The 20,820-nt window shown below is 47.6% G+C and overlaps 2 protein-coding genes and 2 non-coding genes across 7 annotated transcripts in view; all 4 read left to right on the forward strand.

The window, feature by feature from the left end:
- Window positions 1-6,158: 6,158 nt before the first annotated feature.
- On the forward strand, window positions 6,159-13,011 carry ATP5F1B (ATP synthase F1 subunit beta). The gene is made up of 10 exons (XM_035002356.1): window positions 6,159-6,381; window positions 6,852-7,034; window positions 7,268-7,442; window positions 8,281-8,402; window positions 8,655-8,839; window positions 9,351-9,509; window positions 9,631-9,753; window positions 10,417-10,629; window positions 11,556-11,757; window positions 12,750-13,011. Exons 1-10 carry the CDS (start codon window positions 6,255-6,257, stop codon window positions 12,845-12,847), a joined length of 1,587 nt encoding a protein of 528 aa, XP_034858247.1. The 5' UTR covers window positions 6,159-6,254; the 3' UTR covers window positions 12,848-13,011.
- LOC118009078 lies at window positions 7,099-7,174 on the forward strand. The gene has a single exon (XR_004678807.1). It is a non-coding gene; the product is annotated as a small nucleolar RNA SNORD59 (small nucleolar RNA).
- On the forward strand, window positions 8,486-8,557 carry LOC118009077. The gene has a single exon (XR_004678806.1). It is a non-coding gene; the product is annotated as a small nucleolar RNA SNORD59 (small nucleolar RNA).
- Window positions 13,012-14,692: 1,681 nt separating the features above from the next.
- Window positions 14,693-20,820, forward strand: part of BAZ2A (bromodomain adjacent to zinc finger domain 2A) — a 35,053-nt gene continuing 28,925 nt past the window's right edge. For 2 of the 4 annotated variants that reach the window (XM_035002355.1, XM_035002352.1), the window contains exons 1-2: window positions 14,693-14,876; window positions 19,615-19,698. The gene's annotated coding sequence lies outside the window, so the exon portion shown is untranslated. Of the gene's footprint in view, window positions 14,877-19,614; window positions 19,699-20,213; window positions 20,341-20,579; window positions 20,670-20,820 lie in introns of those variants that run through there. The other 2 variants (XM_035002353.1, XM_035002354.1) reach the window with 2 other exon arrangements.

Here is a 20,820-nt window from a genome sequence, read left to right on the forward strand (position 1 = left end):
TCCTAAAAAAAAAAAAAATACAAATTCTAGGCCCCCAAATGAGCCTACTGGGTCAGAAATGGGAGGGTAGAGGCTAGTGATCTGTTTTAAGACCTCTTACGCTTGAGAATGACTGTTTTAGATCTAAAATGCAGATTCTGAATCTGTGCTGCAGATCAGCTCAGTCCAGTGTGACTTTTTGACGAAGGAAATGTTCTACATCTTTATTGTCTGAGTAGCCACTAGCCACATAGTTACTGAGAATCTGACATGTGGCTAATGTGACTGGCATACTGAAGTTTTACTTAATTTTTCTAAATTTATTTTTTTTATTTGTTAAAGATTTATTTATTTGACAGAGAGAGACACAGCGAGAGAGGGAACACAAGCAGGGGGAGTGAGAGAGGGAGAAGCAGGCTTCCTGCGGAGCAGGGAGCCTGATGTGGGGCTCGATCCCAGGACCCCAGGATCATGACCTGAGCCCAAGGCAGACGCTTGCTTAATGACTGAGCCACCCAGGCGCCCTTAATTTTTCTAAATTTAACCCCATGTGGCTAGTGGTTATCATAATGGCTAGAGTAGATTTAGGTGATTCTGATGCAGATTGTTCCTGGCCCATTCATTGAAACAATTTATTAATCAAATTCTTACCTAATGCTATGGGGAATTCCTTCCTGTCATAAAATCTAGAAGCTACAAAGGAAAAGTTAATGAATCTGACAAACATTAACAGGTCAGGGCACCTGGCTGGCTCAGTTGGTAGAGCATGTGACTCTTGATCTCAGAGTTGTAAGTTTGAGCCTCACATTGGGTGTAGTAATACTTAAGTCTTAAAAAAAATAACATAGGTAAAAAAATGCTATTAGGGGGCACTTCGGCGGCTCAGTCGGTTGAGCATCCAACTTTTTTTTATATATAAAGTATTTGAGAGAGAGTGAGCATGAGCGGGGCGGGAGGGGCAGAGGGAGAGGGAGAAGGAGACTCCCCACTGAGCAGGGAGCCCAATGCAGGGCTTGATCCCAGGACCTGGGGATCATGACCTGAGCTGAAGGCAGACGCTTAACTGACTGAGCCACCCAGGCGCCCTGAGCATCCAATTCTTGATCTCAGCTCAGGTCTTGATCTCAGGGTCACAAGTTCAAGCCCAGGGCTGGGCTCCATGCAGGGCATGGAGTAAAAAAAAAAAAAATGCTATTAGGTTAAAGGATAAGTAATGTACTAAAAAATATATAACAACATTAAAAAGTATTTGAAGAGCACTTAATCGTGACAAGCCAAGAGGAAAAATAATGGGCAAAAGATAGGAACAGGTAATCTGAAGAAATATAACTGGCCAATAAACATGAAAGTTCCAGCTTAGTAGAAATCAGGGAAATGCAAATTCAATCCGTGAAGTAATTTCATTCATGTAATATTAGCCACATTTTTTTTTTAAGATTTTATTTATTTGAGAGAGAATGAGAGAGAGCGAGCGAGCATGAGAGGGGGGAGGGTCAGAGGGAGAAGCAGGCTCCCTGCTGAGCAGGCAGCCCGATGCGGGACTCGATCCTGGGACTCCAGGATCATGACCTGAGCCGAAGGCAGTCACTTAACCAACTGAGCCACCCAGGCGCCCCGATTAGCCACATTTTTAAAAATTTTGGTAAGGATTCTGGGAACCTGGTAAATTAGCAAGATGGTTTTAGACCATTCAGCAGAATCTCGTTTAAATGAACAATTTAAGCCAACATTTCTTGGAGTCTATGAAAGAAGTATTAGTGTACACAAATATGTGTACAAGATTTTTTTTTATTCATTATTGCATGTAACAGCCATTTGAAACAATCCAAATGGACCTTTAATGGGGTCAAATAAATTACACATTCTTGGATTCTTGGGGTGCCTGGGTGGCTCAGTTGGTTGAACATCTGCCTTTGGCTCGGGTCATTAACCCAGGGTCCTGGGATCGAGCCCCGCATTGGGCTCTCTACTCAGCGGGGAGACTGCTTCTCCCTCTCTCATTCCCTCTGCTTGTGCTCTCTCTGTCAAAGTCTTTAAAAAAAATAAATTACATGCTCTTAGGGCATAATATACAGTCATCATCAATAAAGTAAATGTACTAGGGCGCCTGGCTGGCTTGAGTCGGGAGAGCATGTGACTCAGTCTTGGGGTTGTAAGTTCGAGCCCCATGTTGGATGTTGTGATTACTAAAAAAAAATAAATTTGGAAAAAAGAAAACTTAAGTTTTCTGTAGTATGCTTCCACTGAGGTTTAAAAAAGGTGCAGGGGCATATATATGGTCTCTGTATATGGAATGGATAGAAAGTGAATCGGGCGGGGGGCGCCTGGGTGGCTCAGTCATTGGGCATCTGCCTTCGGCTCAGGTCATAATCCCAGGGTCCTGGGATCAAGCCCCACATCGGGCTCCCTGCTCTGCGGGAAGCCTCCTTCTCCCTCTCCCACTCCCCCTGCTTGTGTTCCCTCTCTGTCTCTCTCTCTGTCAAATAAATAAAATCTTAAAAAGTGAATGGGGTATAAATAAAACTTTTAGTGGTTATTTCTGAGGAGTGAGACTTTGGGGTAGTGGTACTGGTGAAAGGATTTATTCTTATCCTGTGTATCTAGAATATATTCATGTATTGTGTAAAGAAACAAAAACCAAAATTGTCTTACAAGAGAATATTGGATTTCTGAGATAGAACTTTTAAGGATAAAATTTGGGAATGACTGAGGAGTTAACATGCTTAAGTGAAATGTGAATGTAAAACTAATTGGAATTAAGAAGTTAAAGAACTCTGAAACTATAGTATTGAATGGGTTATTTTCATGAATTTGAAATCACCCAAAATGATAGTAAGAAATGTAGAGACAAAGACATTATAGTCAATACCAAAGTACTGGAAGAATGTGGGGCATGGCCACTGTGGAAAGCAGTAAAATAAGGAGTTAGAAAATCCAATTTTGACCTTACAATGAGTAAGGTTTTCAGTCATAAATTATGCAGTCATTTGGAATTAATTTCAGGTAAGAAGCCAGATTTGGTCTTTGTGGTTACTACTGTCCCATGAAAAGTAGCTTGTATTTCACATAAAATATTTACCTTGGGCTATCTGGGAATCAAGAAACATGAAATAGGACCAAAGCATATCAGAACTCTAAAATAGATGACACTGTTTGTTCAGAAAGGCCTACCTCATTCCAAGCTAATCAAGTTTGTTTACTTTTATTTTAGTAGTATTTACAAATTTAGCAGATTCTCTAATTTCAGAATAGGACATAAAGTTGCTGAGGGCAATCACTGACAGCAAAAATAAGTTCACAGAATTGAGCATAATGGAGAAACAGCTCATCTACCTTAATAACACAAAGTATTTAGAATTGGAATGTGATTCAAAGATGTTTAATGATAACCCAAATGTCCAAGAAAAAGTTAAATTACTTGATAATCTGCTAAGAGGACAAAGAAATGTGTGATACATTTCAAGAGGTAATGAGTCTGGAATTTATGAAAATCTTTGACACCTGGGTTTAGTTAGTGTACCAATAAATGTTTGATGGTTAATAAAATTTTGCCAAGACCAAAGTTGGTGATACAAAACCAAAGGATCTTAACACTAAGTCAACAGTAAGCAAAAATACTAATTATGTGCCAGGGATTGTTCTAAATACTTCTTTCATTATTATTAATCTTAAGTCTCAAAACAACCCTATGAGATTATTCCCATTTTATTATCTCTTTTATAGATGAGGAAAGTAACAATTTAACTTCCCAATGACATCTAGTAAGTAGCAAAACCGATTTTAACCTAGACACTCTGGCTCCAGTGACAATAAATACTCTGAGGGGCGTCTTGGCCTATCTGCAGAAACTTCAACTCTAATAATTGAGGGAGGCTAGTAAAATATATAGGACCCTAAAAACTGGGATGCTGCCCAGCGTAATGGAAAGCACATGGATCATACATCAAAAATGTGTATCGTGTCTTACGATGCAGCCCATTGAAATTATCTTTGACCCACCTTTGCCATGGAATGAATTCCTAGTTGCCAAACTTTTCAGCCCTTATTATTTTTTTTTAAGATTTTTAGTTATTTGACAGAGACACAGCGACAGAGGGAACACAAGCAGGGGGAGTGGGAGAGGGAGAAGCAGGCTTCCCGCCAGCAGAGAGCCTGACGTGGGGCTCCATCCCACGACTCTGGGACCATGACCTGAGCCAAAGGCAGATGCTTAACGACTGAGCCACCCAGGTACGCCCAGCCCTTATTTTATAGGATATTTATGTGATTGATGCTGTTGACCACTTTCTCCTTAACATTCTCTTTCCTGTTTTTTGTTTTGTTTTTTTAAGATTTATTAGAAAGAGAGCCGGGGGAGGGGGAAGGGGGAGAGGGAGAGAAAGAATCTCCAGCAGACTCCCCGCTGAGTGCGGAGCCTGACACGGGGCTTGGTCGCAAGACTGACTCCAGGACCTGAGCTGAAATCAAGAGTTGGATGCCCAACCAACTGTGCCACCCAGGTGCCCCTCTTTTTTTTTTTTAAGATTTGTTTCATTTTAGAGATAGAGTGAGCTTGAGCAGAGGAGGGAGGGGCAGAGGGAGGAGAGAGAATCCACAAGCAGACTCCCTGGCTGAGCACCGATCTGATGTGGGGCTTGATCCCAGGACCCTGATATCATGACCTGAGCTGAAATCAAGAGTCGGCTGCTTAACTCAACCACCCAGGTGCCCCTCTCTTTCCTGATTCTTCACCTCATGGTCTTTGGCCTCATTCCTCTGCTGCTTCCTTTGCTGTTTCATTTTTCTCTATCTGCTCCATACATATTGCTGTTTTCTCAGGTTCTTTCCCTCTAATTATTCGGCAAGATTACCATAGGCACCCCAAACTTAACCTTCTCTTCCTGTTTTCTCTTTTAATTCTTTGATAGCTCTAACATGCCAAATGAAACTTTTTCACAATCATGTAGAAAGATGAGAACCTATAGGAGCTGGTGAGAGAAAGTCTGGGGAGGTAGGGCCATGATGAACTCTATATAGCCATGTTTGTTCTAATAGATTAAGGGTCTCTCCAACCCACCCCCAAATAGCTTTGAATAAAATCAATACTACACAAAAGGATGCCCTGGTTTTTCTGATTTCCATACTCAAGGAACATTTCCACACACCTACCTTAGCCCACTCTCCACTTCATCCAAAGCCCTGAGATCTGGCTCCTGCTAATCTCTTTACCCCTTCTCTTTTTTTCCTTCACCTCCAACCTTCCTCACCTACAGTTAAACAAAAGGAACAGACGGTCATGCCAACGTGCGCTTGGAATAGTCTTCCTACTTTACCCTAGGAATTTCTACTCGGTTTCACAACAGGTATATCCATGTCCTCCACTTTGAGACAATTCCCCTACATCTCTAGGTGATTCAAATTTATCCCCTCCTCCTTTCTGCACCCACTTTACCCTGTACTAATCAGGATCCATCACACTTTACTGCATTGTTTTCTGTCTTTAAAAGGGAGGTCCTGAGGCACCTGCGTAGCTCAGTCCGTAGACCATCCGACTCCTGATCTCAGGGTCGTTGAGTTCAAGCCCCACACTGGGCGTGGGGACTACTTTAGAAAAAATAATAAAATAAAGGGAGGTCCTAAGTCTTAATTATGTTTTGTTTCCTCAATGCCTGGCACACATCTGTTAAATGACTGGGTTACATTAGTTTCTTACATTGTACAGTTTTAAGTGATATAGATTGTCCGGATTCCTGACATCAGGTACTGCCTGTAAGCTTCCAATTACACTACTGCGAAGGAAAAACCGTGTTTTGAGTCTAGAGAAGGCTCCTGACTTTCCCAAGGTCACCGTCAGTGGTGCTTCCCGACTCCACTACTTCCCTAACCCCCGCCCCTGAGACGGTCACTTAGCTCAGGGTCCTATCTAAGGTGAGAGCCCAAGGACGGCTAAAGCCAGCCCGCACGCTTCACAACAGGAACTCCGCCCCTTTCCGAAACGTAATTCCGCCACGGACTCTCTCCAACTGACATCCTTGTTGTCCAATTATGTTTCCGAGGCTCTGAGGGTTGCACCTAACCTGACAATGTCCAATAAAAATAAGGAATTCAGATTGGCACCAGTTTCGACCAATGGTTGAGAAGATCAGAGATTATGAACCTATAGGAGCAGCACTGAGAGTGATATTCAGCAAATTTATCCAATGGACTTGCTTACTGCAGAGTAGGCCTCGCCCCAACGGCGGGGGAGCTGGAGACCCGGACCTCTGCAAGCGCTTAGTCTCCACCCGGGCTCCGCCATGTTGGGTCTTGTGGGCCGTGTGGCCGCTACTTCGGCCTCCGGGGCCTTGAGGGGACTCGGCCCTTCAGCGCCGCTACCCCAAGCCCAGGTCTTACTGCGGGCCGCTCCGGCAGCGCTCCAGCTTGGTAAGTGCCTTCCTCTGGGAGCTGGGTTCGTTTCTGCCTCCCCATGACCTTGAGCCGGAGGCCGATTGTCACTCGGGCCTAAGGTATTTTTGGTGTTATAAGGACGTCAGGGCTAGCGCCCTGACTTCTAACGGCGGGAGAACAAGAATAGGTCGCCTGTGGGAGCTTTTTTCGATCTAATTGATCTTATTTTGGAAAAGAGGCTCTCTGTGACGGAAAAGTTCGGGCAGGTGCATTGACCTTCCCTTGAATGGGTCACGGAGCTCTCGAATAATGGGGTTTTGCGCATGGGAAGATAGTGCAGGCGCTTTCTGGGTGCCTGCGCGGCGCTCCCTCCGGACTCGTCTTACTTGAAAGCGTGAGGAGGTCGGTTGTGGGCCGAATTTACCAGTTCTTGTGGGTTAAGGCGGGGCTTCCGATGACCATTAATTGCCCTGACCCCATCTTCCAATGTTTTTCTTGTCTGTTAGCCAGAGACTATGCCGCCCAAACCTCCCCTTCGCCGAAAGCAGGCGCTGCCACCGGGCGCATCGTGGCGGTCATCGGTGCAGTGGTGGATGTTCAGTTCGATGAGGGACTACCACCCATCCTAAATGCCCTGGAAGTGCAAGGCAGGGAGACCAGGCTGGTTTTGGAGGTGGCCCAGCATTTGGGTAAGTAGAGTTTGTTAAGAATAGTAAGAGCTTGTTTAGTCCAAATATCCCCCAAATCAGTCTTCCTTCTATGATGATTTTATCAAAATGACTTTCGTTCTTCTGAGTGTGCTGAAGCCACGTTTTAGGTACTGAGAAGGAGTCTTGGTTGACTTAACGTCTTTCGTGCTAGCTGAACATTAAACAGGAAGCCTACTTTGTTCTTCTGTATAACCCTGCAATGCCTTTAACAGGTGAGAGCACAGTAAGGACTATTGCCATGGATGGTACAGAAGGCTTGGTTAGAGGCCAGAGAGTCCTGGATTCTGGTGCACCAATCAAAATTCCTGTTGGTCCTGAGACGTTGGGCAGAATCATGAACGTCATTGGAGAACCTATTGATGAGAGAGGTCCCATCAAAACCAAACAGTAAGTATCCCTTTTGCGGCATCTACATGCAAACGAACTGCTTTTTCTGCAGGTTTCTTTTCTTTTCTTTTCTTTTTAAGATTTTATTTATTTATCTGAGAGAGAGAATGGGAGACAGAGAGCATGAGAGGGGGAGGATCAGAGGGAGAAACAGACTCCCCGCTGAGCAGGGAGCCCAATGTGGGACTCGATCCCGGGACTTCAGGATCATGACCTGAGCCGAAGGCAGTTGCTTAACCAACTGAGCCACCCAGGCGCCCCTTCTTAAGTAAGCTCTATGCCAGATCTGGCGCTTGAACTCAAGGGTCACGTGCTCTACCGACTGAGCCAGCCAGGGGCCCCTCTTCCGGTTCTGTACTTTTAAGGCAACACCTTCTAGTGTAGCAAAATTTTCCTGCAGAGAATGCTTAAAATGCTGATATCTTGTTATCAGAACCACAGTCTTTCTGAAGAAAATTAAGGATGCGGAAGTTCCGATTGTAAAAAGAAAAAACTTAAGACTCAAGTTGATTATTTGAGTTTTCATACCAATGATTTAGGTTGTAGGGTTTCCAAAACAGGCAGGTCTTTGTATTACCTATTGATACATGAAGAAGTGGTGTTAGGTTAGGACTTAGTAAAAGGAAAATCTTTGTGACAGTGTAAATTGTTAGGGGTTGGGATTATTGTTTCCTGAGATAATAGAAGTGGAATCCCCTTTATTGTAGAACATTAGGTGAGCTGCCAGATGCCAGTTTGTGTGGAGTGTTGTATAAGATTATGAGTAAAGGGTTAGACTTGAAAATTGAGAGGAACCTTTCAACAAGATGACACTGATCCTTTCTTCCTACCTTTACAGATTTGCACCTATTCATGCTGAGGCCCCTGAGTTCATAGAGATGAGTGTTGAGCAGGAAATTCTGGTTACTGGTATAAAGGTCGTGGATCTGCTGGCTCCCTATGCCAAGGGTGGCAAAATTGGTAGGTTACTGCTTGTACATATTTTCCAAACCTAATGTGGGAACGAGAATCCTACCGTGTAGTGAGTGGGTACTGAGATCTATCCTTCGCTGATGAGTAGCTTCTGACTTTCGTTCTTCTGAGTTTGCTGAAGCCAGATGCCATTCCTGAGAAGGGAAAAGATAGAAAACCGGGGTAATTTTTTTTTTCTTTAAGTTTGCTTATTTGGGAACACAGAACTCTTAAATACTGCTTCTTTTCAACCTCTTCCAGGGCTCTTTGGTGGTGCTGGAGTTGGCAAGACGGTACTGATCATGGAGTTGATCAATAATGTCGCCAAAGCCCATGGTGGTTACTCTGTATTTGCTGGTGTTGGTGAGAGGACCCGTGAAGGCAATGACTTATACCATGAAATGATTGAGTCTGGTGTTATCAACTTGAAAGATGCTACCTCCAAGGTAAGTAATAAGCTGATTTATGTCCACATGGTAGTAGGGCAAGGAAACCATTTTAGTTGACTGCATTACTAGCCGAAGCCATGTGTTATATTTTCATTTCATGTGGGCCTACGAAAGAAATTCCCGTCAGGGTTTTCCCTGCAACTTATAATACAGTAACGCATATTTTCTTCTTTGACATTACATTACGTTTCCAGACTTTGTTTTCAGTAGATAGTCCCATCTTTGAAAGTTAATTTTGGGACTTGGAGGTAATTCATATGTCTCAACCCTATTTTGTGCCTCTCACTTAGTTTTATTTCCTTCCTATTTCAGGAATCTTGCCTTAAAATTATTAGAAATTGTGTTATTTTGAACCACATTTCTAAAAGGGAAAAGAAATTTAGAAACCAAAATCTTGACGCTTTCTGAGAAGGAGGGTTTTTTGGTAGTTTTCTCTGATTTGGGGACCTTGGGTATATGGCTTCCATATTCTTCTGCCACGTTTTCTGATTGTGTATGATTATTTCAGGTAGCGCTAGTGTACGGTCAAATGAATGAACCACCTGGTGCTCGCGCCCGGGTGGCTCTGACTGGACTGACTGTTGCTGAATACTTCAGAGACCAAGAGGGTCAAGATGTATTGCTCTTTATCGATAACATCTTCCGCTTCACCCAGGCTGGCTCTGAGGTAAGAGAGAAGGCTTGAGAGAACCTGTTTTCATTTGACCTTTCTATGGAATGGTGCAGGTGAGGCTAAAGTTGTAGACCCCTAATACCTTTGTTCTTACTGTCTTTCTCTCTTTTTTAAGGTGTCTGCTTTATTGGGCAGAATCCCTTCTGCTGTGGGCTATCAGCCTACTCTGGCCACTGATATGGGTACCATGCAGGAAAGAATCACCACCACCAAGAAGGGATCTATTACATCTGTACAGGTAAGAACCATTAAGTGGATGAAGTTCTAATTTGTATAAAGGTATATACAGAGAAGTTCCTTATGTCTCAGTGTTTTTGACCAGGTTAATGAGCTCCCTGAGATAATGTGTAAAATTCTATGTGTGCATGTTAGAGACCCTAAAACATTAAGAAATGCTCAAAGTAGTTGAAGGCATACATGTGAATGTAGATCACAAAAGTAGTCGTTTCAAGCCTGCGGAGTCTGGAGCTGCATGGAAACACATTAAATACATACATATATATATATTATGTATGTATATATACATGTATATATATACACAGTAAAATTATCTTGAGTCTCTAAATTGTTTTAACTTTCAGTGAACCTAGTGACCCATTGTAGTCATGCACGGTCTTTTGTTTTTAACTGAAAGTGTGGGTATCACTACAATAGAGTTAAAATGTAGGATGAATAACAAAAGGAATGACAAGAAAATTCTTTTATCACAGCTTGGAGGGACCAGATCATCTATAAGCTCACTCAGCAGGTATTAGGATGGTAAGAAGGCTTTTTTGAGGTGGACTCTTAAATGCTAAGATGGAATGAGATGATGAGGAGAGGTTAGAAAAGGGCGGGGGGGTGGCTTAAATCAAATTACTTGGCTTCCTGTTGCTTCTCTTGGGTTCTTGACTCACTTTAGGCTATCTATGTGCCTGCTGATGACTTGACTGACCCTGCCCCTGCCACTACCTTTGCCCATTTGGATGCTACTACTGTGCTGTCCCGTGCTATTGCTGAGTTGGGCATCTATCCAGCTGTGGATCCTCTGGATTCCACCTCTCGAATCATGGATCCCAACATTGTCGGAAATGAGCATTATGATGTTGCTCGTGGGGTGCAAAAGATCCTACAGGTGAGTATTGTAGGTGAGATTGGTGGCCATAAAGTCATACAGTGGATTTTTGGGGACTAATTTAATACCAAATCTTTCCTGGTGACCTGTGTAATTTGCTTTGGAGTAAGGAAAGAAGAGATAGCAGTTTTTTTTTTTTTCCCCTTAAGATTTTATTTATTTGAGAGTGCACACAATGGGGAGAGGGAGAAGCAGACTCTCCGCTGAGCAGGGAGCCAAACGCCTGGCTTGATTCCAGGACCCTGGGATCATGACCCAAGCCGAAGGCAGATAGATACCCAACCAACTGAGGCACCCAGGCGCCCCAAGACCAGCAGTTTCTGTTTTTTTTTTTTTAAGATTTTATTTATTTATTAGAGCACAAGCAGGGGGAGCAGCAGAGGGAGAGGGAGAAGCAGGCTCCCCGCTGAGCAGGGAGCCCAATGAGGGGCCCAATCCCAGGACCCCAGGATCATGACCTGAGCCGAAAGCAGACGCTTAACCCACTGAGCCACCCAGGCACCCCGACCAGCAGTTTCTATTAGTGTGAATGAGGTCTCTTGGGTTTCCAGGTACTTAGATTTGGAATCTAATTTTTTCTAATGGCACCATACAAGAAGTAGGGAGGATAAGACAGTGATCTTAGCTGAGGGCCCTCGTGATCCTGACTATGTAACTTTACCACTAACTTGTTTCAGTTACAAAGTGAGGTGAGGTGCTAAAATGCTTTGTACAAAGCTTGGTGTGAATACAAGGTGGTAGTAACCCTTAGGTTTTTGTCCAAATTTAAAAGAAATGTGAATTTTGGGGTGCCTGGCTGACTCAGTAGAGCATCCAACTCTTGATACCAGGGTTGTGAGTTCAAGCCCCGCATTAGGCGTGGAGCCTACTTAAATAAAAAGAAGAAAAGTAATATAAATACTCAGACTTCTCTTGTCTTTTCATAGGACTACAAATCTCTCCAGGACATCATTGCCATCCTGGGTATGGATGAACTTTCTGAGGAAGACAAGTTGACTGTGTCCCGTGCACGGAAAATACAGCGTTTCTTGTCTCAGCCATTCCAGGTAGCTGAGGTTTTCACAGGTCATATGGGGAAGCTGGTACCTCTGAAGGAGACCATCAAAGGATTCCAGCAGATTTTGGCAGGTGAGATTTTGAGTATAAAGCTGAACGTAAAATGGCAGAGAAGCTGAAATCTCTTGAATGCCCATTGTTCTATATTCCCATTCCAGCAACCGTCAAGCAATATATAAGTATATTGTGCCTAGATACAGTTTTTAAAATGAGCTATTTTTCTTTAAAGATTTTATTTATTTGAGACAGAGAGAATGAGAGAGAGCATGAGAGGGAGGAGGGTCAGAGGGAGAAGCAGACTCCCTGCCGAGCAGGGAGCCCGATGCGGGACTCGATCCCGGGACTGATTTATGTCCACATGGTAGTAGGGCAAGGAAACCATTTTAGTTGACTGCATTACTAGCCGAAGCCATGTGTTATATTTTCATTTCATGTGGGCCTACGAAAGAAATTTCGTAGTTTGTATCCCTCCATGGGGTCATCAGAAATGAAAAGCCATTGTCTTGATGGATAGCTGTGGGTCTTATGAAGGGTTCCCTGTAGAGGATGATAAGACCTCAATAGTAGAGCCTCTGTCAGGATCATGACCTGAGCCGAAGGCAGTCGCTTAACCAACTGAGCCACCCAGGCGCCCTAAAATGAGCTATTTTTCATCAGGATTCTTTGGAAATACTCAGTTTACTTCTGAGAGTGAAACGTCATTCAACATTTACTGAGTGTTTTCAGTCTTATCTGCTCTTCTAGTGAATTACAGGTCCTTGTAAGGAAGGCATTATTTTGTTTTTACAAATTAGGGAAAAGTTTAAAATAACTGGTCCTGATCTCCAGCCAAAGTAGAGAGCAAGAATTTGAATCCAGGTTATATGGCTGGGACCATTTGTTCTTAATCCATACTGTATGATGTCTTGTAAATTAGATTTGTGACGGAAGTTTGTTAAGAAAAGATTTCTTGGATGACAAATTCATCACATTCTGACTGGTGGCCCCAAGTGGTGAAGTATGTATATACTGCAAAAAAATGTATCTTTCCACTTCTTACCAGTGGATTTTTTTTTTCCATACAGGTGAATATGACCATCTCCCAGAACAGGCCTTCTATATGGTGGGACCCATTGAAGAAGCTGTGGCAAAAGCTGATAAGCTGGCTGAAGAGCATTCATGAGGAGGTCCTTTTGGCAAACTAAGCACTGGTTGTCTTGCGTGCTGTGCTTCTTGTTGCCCCTAATCCAAAAATCTCGGTTTGCTCTGTAGGCAATATGAGAGCCTTGTTTGAAGACGTTGTCTGTCTGAAGAGTATTTAAGGTTTCCAATAAAATGTACACCCCTCAGAATTGGTCTATTTTTCTTGGTCCTGAGAACATGACAAAACTGAATTTTAGAGTGGCCATAAGAAATAGTACAAAGTAGTCCACATATGTTTCAAATGGGGTCATCAGAAATGAAAAGCCATTGTCTTGATGGATAGCTGTGGGTCTTATGAAGGGTTCCCTGTAGAGGATGATAAGACCTCAATAGTAGAGCCTCAGCTTTGGTCTTTTTATTTGTTGAAACAGATTGATTTTGAATATTCTATATATAATTTCTGCTTGGTTAAAAAGCAATAGGGCTATTTTTAGAAGAGCATATTGGGGAAAAATGGGTCTATAGAGAACTGCTATCCTAAGGCAAAACAAGGGTCAATCAGTGAATTGAATGAACCCAATTTTTAGGAAATGATGCTGCTTCTGAAGGATTAATAACCTGCAAAAATCTAGTCAAAAGGGCCCCCTCTGTCTTAACCTGGGCTTTTTTTCTCCATGCCCATCTCCCCCACCTTTTTTCAGAAAGTGTTGCTTACTACTGCCTGCTGATTTATATCTTGCGCAAGCCCAGAGTTGTGATTCCTTGAGGTAGTGCATGGTGTAAAAAAACAGGCCTTTCCTGACCTCTGCTGAGATCCTTTAGGAAAGCTGGAGAGATTGAATCTTACAAGGAGAAGCAATTTCCAGGGTTTGTGGGATTGTGCTTCTGAACTAAATGATGGAATTAGAGAATTTCCCCTTCATTTTAGCCACTAAAAGTGTAGGGTTAGAAGGAGTACTCAAAAGTACACCCATTTCCGTGTGAAACAAGTGCCTTACAGTGCAAAGTCCGTTTGGTGTCCTATTAAGTGTTCTTTCCTGAGCTAGGGCCCATCTCCTACTGCCCTCTGGTGGTAGGACTGGAGACTGCAAGAACTCTGATCTCACCATTTTGAAATCCATAAAGGCCGTTTGCTGGGATGTGGTTCTTAGCTAATGACTGTTTACAAACCAGCTGGGGCTTTTGTCCTGAGGAGGAGCCTGCATCTGTAGGCTCCACCCCTGAGGCATTCAAGTTGGGTCGAAGCAGGGCGGGGACAAACTGAGATCCCAATTCAGAGGCCCCTGGGGGCTGGAGGTTGGGGAGGGGCCTTGGGAAAGGTGCCAGGGGTGGAGTAGGGGCCTGTAAGTTTCCTCCCATCTGCCTATGACGTCCTTGGCACTAGTCTCTCCTGTGTCATGATCTGGACAGAAGGTGGAGCCCCTGAGCCGACTGTGCCTGGTCTTTTGCTCCCAGAAAAGCCTGGATTTGGGGAAATGCTGAGTTATGGGGGTGGGGGCATTTCCTCTAGGTCCTGACTCCAGTGGGTAAGAAGCTGGTGCAGAAAGGCCCCAAGATATGGTGTCATCTCTTTCTGCTTTGTTTTCCCATGTTACCCAGATGCAGACCTGGTAACTGATCCTTAAGGTCGTTTGTATCCCTCCATCCCCTCCCCCACACGTTTACGTGTCTCAGCATTCATCGAGAATCTTCTTCCTCTCACTAGATGCAACTATTTATTTCCTTCCCCCTTTACCACTCTCTTCCACCACGCCTCGAGTGTCAACACAGATGTAACCTTCCTCCATATTTCTCCTGGTTCTGCCCTGTCCTCACCTCCTCCTCCCTCTCCACCCAGAGAAAGCCCCGCCCTTCCCTCCTCCCTCCCCACCCCAGTCTGTCACACAGGGACATCACCCTACAGCAGTTCAGGCTGTGGTTCGCAGGAAGCATACATTGGCTTTTTGATTCGTGCTAGTTCCCAGCTCACAGTTTAGGAGGATCTAACACCAGCCTTCACGTGAAGGGGGAACCAAGGACAGTGAGGAGCTGGGTGGTCCCAGCTTTGGAGCCCTGCCAGCTGGACATGGGTAAGTATGAGGACCGGCCCCCGGGGAAGGCCTGAAGGATGCCTACCTCCCTCCCTGGCTGACTCAGCAGGGGTGGGGCCTAACCTTTGCTCTTTTGGGGGGTGAAGAAGGGAAAACGGGTCTATAGGGGCACAGGGCTTAGGTGGTGAGTCTGCGGACCAAGGAATCAAGAGCACTGACAAGCTCCGGTTCCCAGGAAGAGCCTGAGACTCTGCACCTTAGGTGGGGGCTTCCCCCCCACCTCACCGTCCCACCCCTCGCCCCAACCCCTTGCTCCTCCCCGTTTAAGCTGCTGAGATTCAAGTAATATTTTACAGTATTCATTGCTAGCCTTCCCCCCAAAAGTAAAACCCACTTTTTGTTGCGTTGGAGGATTTTTAAGGTGCCTCTCCTCCCCTTATTTTCTCCCAGGCCTTTTAAGTCCCTGTCTTCTCTCCTCCCCCACCGCGACCCACCACCAGGTGGGGGCTGCACTGAGCAGCTGCTTCCTGTTGCCCCAGAGGTTGCTGCAAGGCTGGTGGTGGTTGGGGGAAAACTGAAATAAAGCCGATTCTCACGGTCCCACAGCAGTCCCACTAGGGTTGCTACTGGCGGACCCCAAGCTCCAGTCACTAACACTGAGTGAGAGGCAGGATTGAGGTTGAAAGGCCTAGGAGGTCTTCGCCCTCGTGGCTTCCTGATTCCAGAGGCTTTTAAACTTGAGTAGTGCTGGGGGAAGGAGGCTGTGCCTTTCCACAGCTGTAGGGAATGGGGCCTTGTGGAGCTGAAAACCAGGGAACCTGTTCACCTAGCAGGGTCGCTGTGCGTTACCCCCAGCAGCCGCGGCCTTCCTCCGGCACCCCCACTCCTCCTTGGCGTCCTTGGGACTCTCTTTGTGAGGAGATCTTTGCCGGAGTCCCGAGAGCGCGGGCGGAGCTCTCTCCCAAGTCCTCCAGTTCGGACCCACCACCCTCCCCCACTTCACCAGAGAAGTTTGTCGTCTTCCTGGGATCTCTTCCTCCATCTGGGATCCTTCCTGGTTCTGGCCCCTAGGAGACGCCACCCGTTTCCCCCTCCCCCAGCGGATTCTTCGCGACCGCCTTACCCAAGCACTTGTCCCTACCCCAGTAGTTCCTGCCCCTTTAAGTGCTACCCCCCCCACCCCCTCCAACACTCCGCCGGCGGCCCAGGGCTGGGGGAGGAGGCGCCGCCGCCACCCGGCTCGGGCCACCTGCGCCGCCGCCGCCGCCCGCGGCCCGGCCCTGCTCCAGGTGAGGCCCGGCACCCTCGCCCCGGACCAGAGTCCCCGGGCAGGGCCGCTCCTGTGGTCCCCTGCCCCGGGGATCCCCGCTGCCCGAGACTCAGGATCTGACTCTCCCCCTGCGGGAGCTGCCCTTCCTCTCTCCCCCGCACTATCTACTCGCCCATTTCTCCCCTGTCCTTTGCGACCGGAATCCGGAGGCTTCTCACTCCTCTCCGCCAACCTCTCCCGAGTACCCCTCCTATTCTAGACCCAGGATCTTCCCCTCCCCCACGCCTTCCTCGCCAGAAAAATCTCCCGCGGTCTGGGTTTCGCCTCCTCCCCTCTGGATCCAGAGCTTTCCCACGCCATCCTAACCTCCAATGGGAGGGGGAATAACCGCCACCCCAACTCCTCTCCCTTCCCCGTAGTAAGTGGGGGTTGGAGGTTTAGCATAGCTATAGACACTTTCGGGCCTTGCTCTGCTTAGACCTTCAAGTTCAACTAAGCCCCATCTAAAGCTTCTCTGTAGCTCTCACGCCACCCCACCTCTCCTGGAGTTTGGGGGTCGGACCTCAGCACCCGCCGAGCAGCCCTGGTGGGAAGGTCCCTCTTCTCGGACCTGGGGTGGGCCGGTCCAGCTTAGGAACACTCCTACTCCAGAGTCAGGGAATGGAGGGGGAGGGGGGCACACCCAGAATCTTGTGATTCTGGGCTTAAGGGTCTGTTGGGAGATAGTGGGTGAGGGGCTGGAACTCAGCCTCTAAAGGTGTTAGGGTGCTGGGAGAAGAGAGTGAATCTTAACCTTCTCTGCTCAGATGCAGAGGGAGTCCCCACTCCTGAGGGCTTTCTGCGCCCACATCTAAGACTACCATGGAGAAGCTCACTGGGGAGTTTGAAACCGGTCTGTGGGTGAATGTGAGGGGGCACATACCAACTTGGAGAGAAGAGGATGAGGGTTTATGGTCCTTTTGATGTGTTATAGGAGAATCTAGCCTCCCCAAAATATGGAGGGGGAGGAGACTATTTTGCAGGAACCTGGAGAGGGAAGGGAGCAAGTTGGAATGGTTAGGGGGTTGGAGGGATATCTCCCTTCTAGACCCTATTAACACTATAATCCATTCAGCCAGGGAGGGCAGGGAAAATCTTTAATAATGACCTCACCTCTACTGGGGAATTCCCCCTCCCTCCAAGTCCAGCTGTGCCCCTAGAAAAGAGCCCCTTTTCTTCTCGTGCTTTCATCCTTCCCCTTCTCGATCCTCCACTCCAGAATGAGGGGACAGGGTGTCTGGATTTGTTTCAGACTCTGAGTCATGTTCCATGGCCTGGAAGAGAGCTGGGTGGAGGAGAGGGGTGGTCGGCTGTGGTGTTGGGGTTGAATTCCAGGAGTATCTGGAGGGGGAGAGGGAGGGAGAGTGGGAGGTAAAGGGATGCAAACGAATCCCCTTCTTTCTCCCTTTCTCTTTCTTCCCCCTCCCAGCCCCAGCCATCTGGCTTCAGAGTGGAGCCAGGCACTGTGGCAGCTGACCCCAGAGTCAGGGTGGTGCAGCAGAAACACAGGGAGGGTGAGAAAGGGGGAGCAGGTGCTAATTTCTCCCTTCTCATTTTCTTCATTATCCGCCCACTGGCCTGGCTTGAGAGGTTCAGAGTATTCCCTAGATATCCTTCTCACAAGTGGCTGAAAAGATGACCATTTGCCCCTTCTTCCCCTTTCTAGTAGCTTCCTAAAGGGCGATGGGGTGGGTGATTGGCCACATCTGATGGGACTGAGGAATGTTTGGGGACATATGGGGTCGGTCAGTCTGCCCTCTGTCGTCTGGATGGGGGGAGAAGCACAGCTGCTGCCTGGGGTGGCTTCTGACTAGAAGTAAATACCCAGCTGTTGGGCATATTGACACCCTACCCTCATCCTTGCTCAAAGAACAAGGAAGATCTCTGGTTAGATGGGATGAGGAGGGGGACTCCTTCAGGGAGAAAGGTAATTGAAGTCTTTCTGCACCAGATGGGAAGAACGGATCCTGCCCCACTTTCATTTCTAATCCCAGGTGGCCCAGGTGGCCCTCCTATCCAACACCCCTCTTCCCTACCGCTCCTGGCTGGGATAGTCCTAGAGGTTGCCCTGGAGACTAGGCCTTGGGCTCGGAAGGGGTGGGGGCAGTCAGTGGGGCACAGGAGTAACCGGCTCTTCCGGAGCGTAGTGGAGCCAGCGGGTGGGTGTGTGTGGGTGTGTGGTGGTGGGGGAAGGGGCGTGGCTACGCCCGTCTGACGGGCGCAGGCTCCTCCCCTGCCTCCCGTCTCTGACTGGCCAGCTCTACGATTGGGGGCGGGAGGGAGGAAGATTATCCCTCATCTGCCCTGGAAAAGGGAAGAGAAAAAAGAGATACTAGCTCTCTTCCCTGGCCCTTTAGGAAGCCACTTTCAATCCCTGAGCTCTCTTCATCTGCCTTTATTATTTTTTATTTTGGAGAAGGTGGGGAATTCCTTAGCTGAAGTTTGCTCGATCCCTGCTTTCTCCAGAAGGAAGGACCCCTATCCCCTGAGTGTGGCCCCCACTTAACTCAGAAACTTAAGGTCAGTAGGCTGTTAGGGTCTTTATTTTTTTCTCAATGGTGACCTATAGATCTGTTACTTAGGGAGGAGAGAAGGGTTTTGATTTATACCTGTCTACTCCTTCCCCTGGTAATCTACTTTTCTCAGGAACGGGAGAGAAACCCTTCTAACCCTCTTAGCCTCTTCCTTCTGGCCCACACACTTTAAGGCTTTCTGAAGCTCGCTTCTTTATTAGCTTCTCTGAACCATTTGTAGCGGGGAGTAGAGTCTGTTCGCCAAATTGAGAAAGAGCCCACTCCTCTGTGGAGTAAGGAAATCCAATCCAGACTGATGTATTTGGCCCTGCCTTGCCCTATCCCCATCCAGTTTTCAGATTTTCTTCCTCTCCAGACCCCCAAAGGGAACGGTGTTTGTTGACCCTTCAACCTGCCAGTTTCATTATCCACACTCTGTTCCTCTTCCAGAATATTCAGCCTGAGTTTTGCAATTGTTTGTAGAACTGCATCGCATTGAATAGGAATTATCTTGAAGCCTGCAAAGTCTGTTGAGTTACAGACCTGGTTTCTAGTCACATTTTGTCCACTGTTTGACCTTGAACGAGTCTGTTAACCTCTCTGGACCTTAATTTCTTAATCTGCCAAACCAGAGCAGGTTGAGCCAGAAATTTTCTAAATTCTAACATTATATATGTAGACACTGTTTTCCATCGTGGGGCCCCACAATAGACATTTTAGATGAGAGCCAAACTCTAGTCCTCTGCTAGTTTTTTCTTTCCTGTTCTCAGATTTCACACAGTCATTTAGCCCTATCAAAAAAAAGTACTGGGGTTATAGAATAGGTGGACATTTGGGACATCTTATTTGCTGTGTCAGTTTTCCGGCTAATACCCTGCCACTCTGACCAGGTGTAGGCTAGACTCAGGTCTTCCTTGTCCGGTTCCAGAGCCGAGCTTCCTTTTCCTATGCACAGGAATCTTCCCAACCCCCAGAATCCTGCAGATGTCGCTGGGAAAGTGGTGATCCAGCAGGACGAGGCTTCCCCCACGGGACAGAGGTGAGTGGGCAGCAGATGCTGCAGGCCCTTGCCTTTCTCCACCCCTTTTCGGGACTGAACTTTCCTGACTAACCTTTCCACTTCTACACTTCCACTTTCCAACTACCCAGCCTGGGAAATAACTGCCCTTGAAATTTTCACCTCCAGCTCTACCCCCACCCCTGTTAGGGGAATGGCAGATGCCTTGGTCCTAAAATTTTGGTCTAGTCTTTTAGGGTAACCTTTGGGATCATGGCACGCCTTTCAGTTTGCTCAGTGTGAAACAGGACTACCGCCCACAATGAGACTAGGCAGAGGGAGCTGTTGGGTAGGCTAGGGGACACCGCGGCGCTAGGACCCAGATCCGGGTCGGGCGACCGAAGATGCCCGGCGCTAGGACCCGGTGGTGGAGGCTGAGGAGGGCGGCTCTCTCTCGGCCGCAGCTTCCCCGCCCCCTCCGGCTTCGGCTCACTCCTCCCCCGCCGGCCATGTTGGCTCCGCTCGGGCCCCGCGGTTGAGCCGCGTCCCCCTCCCCCCTCCCGGACCCCAGACCCCCTCCCCCGCGGTTCCCCTCCCCTCCTGGCGCCCGGAGCGCGGCCATGTGAACCACCCGTCCCCCGGGGAGAGACAAGCCCCGAGCCGGGCTGGACGCCGCCGCCTCAGGTCTGTTGGGTCTGTGGCTGGGGGCCTGAGGGGAGGGAGCCCCGCTTTCATCCGAGGCTTCCCTCAGGGAACAGAGGCTCCGTGCTGCCAGGAGCCTCGCCTTGGGCGAGAAGCTGACTCGAGCTTATATCCTGTTAGGACCCAGCCTGGGACGGGGGTCTCCCTGCCCAAGGGGCTGAGAGGAGAAGGGGGCTGGAGGGTCTGCTGAAGACCCGGGCTGGGGCGGCGGGGGCGGGAGGAGCTGTGGAGGCTCCCGGCGACGACGGCGGTGGCGGCGGCGGCGACGACGACGACGACGACGACGAGGAGGCGGAGAAGCCGCCTGGCTGGTGATGACTCCTGTGGGGGACTCGGATGGAATCCCCGGGAGGGGCTCCACCTCCTCGGGTGGGGGTGGGGACTGCCCGAGTGCGAAGGGTGGGTGAGGGGGTTCCCTGGGCGGTTTAAACACTCCGTTTGTGGGGATTGGGGCGATTTGGC

The sequence above is a fragment of the Mirounga leonina genome, unplaced genomic scaffold (assembly GCF_011800145.1).
Source record: "Mirounga leonina isolate KUSES-001 unplaced genomic scaffold, KU_Mleo_1.0 Mir_126, whole genome shotgun sequence".
Taxonomy (NCBI): Eukaryota; Metazoa; Chordata; class Mammalia; order Carnivora; family Phocidae; genus Mirounga; species Mirounga leonina.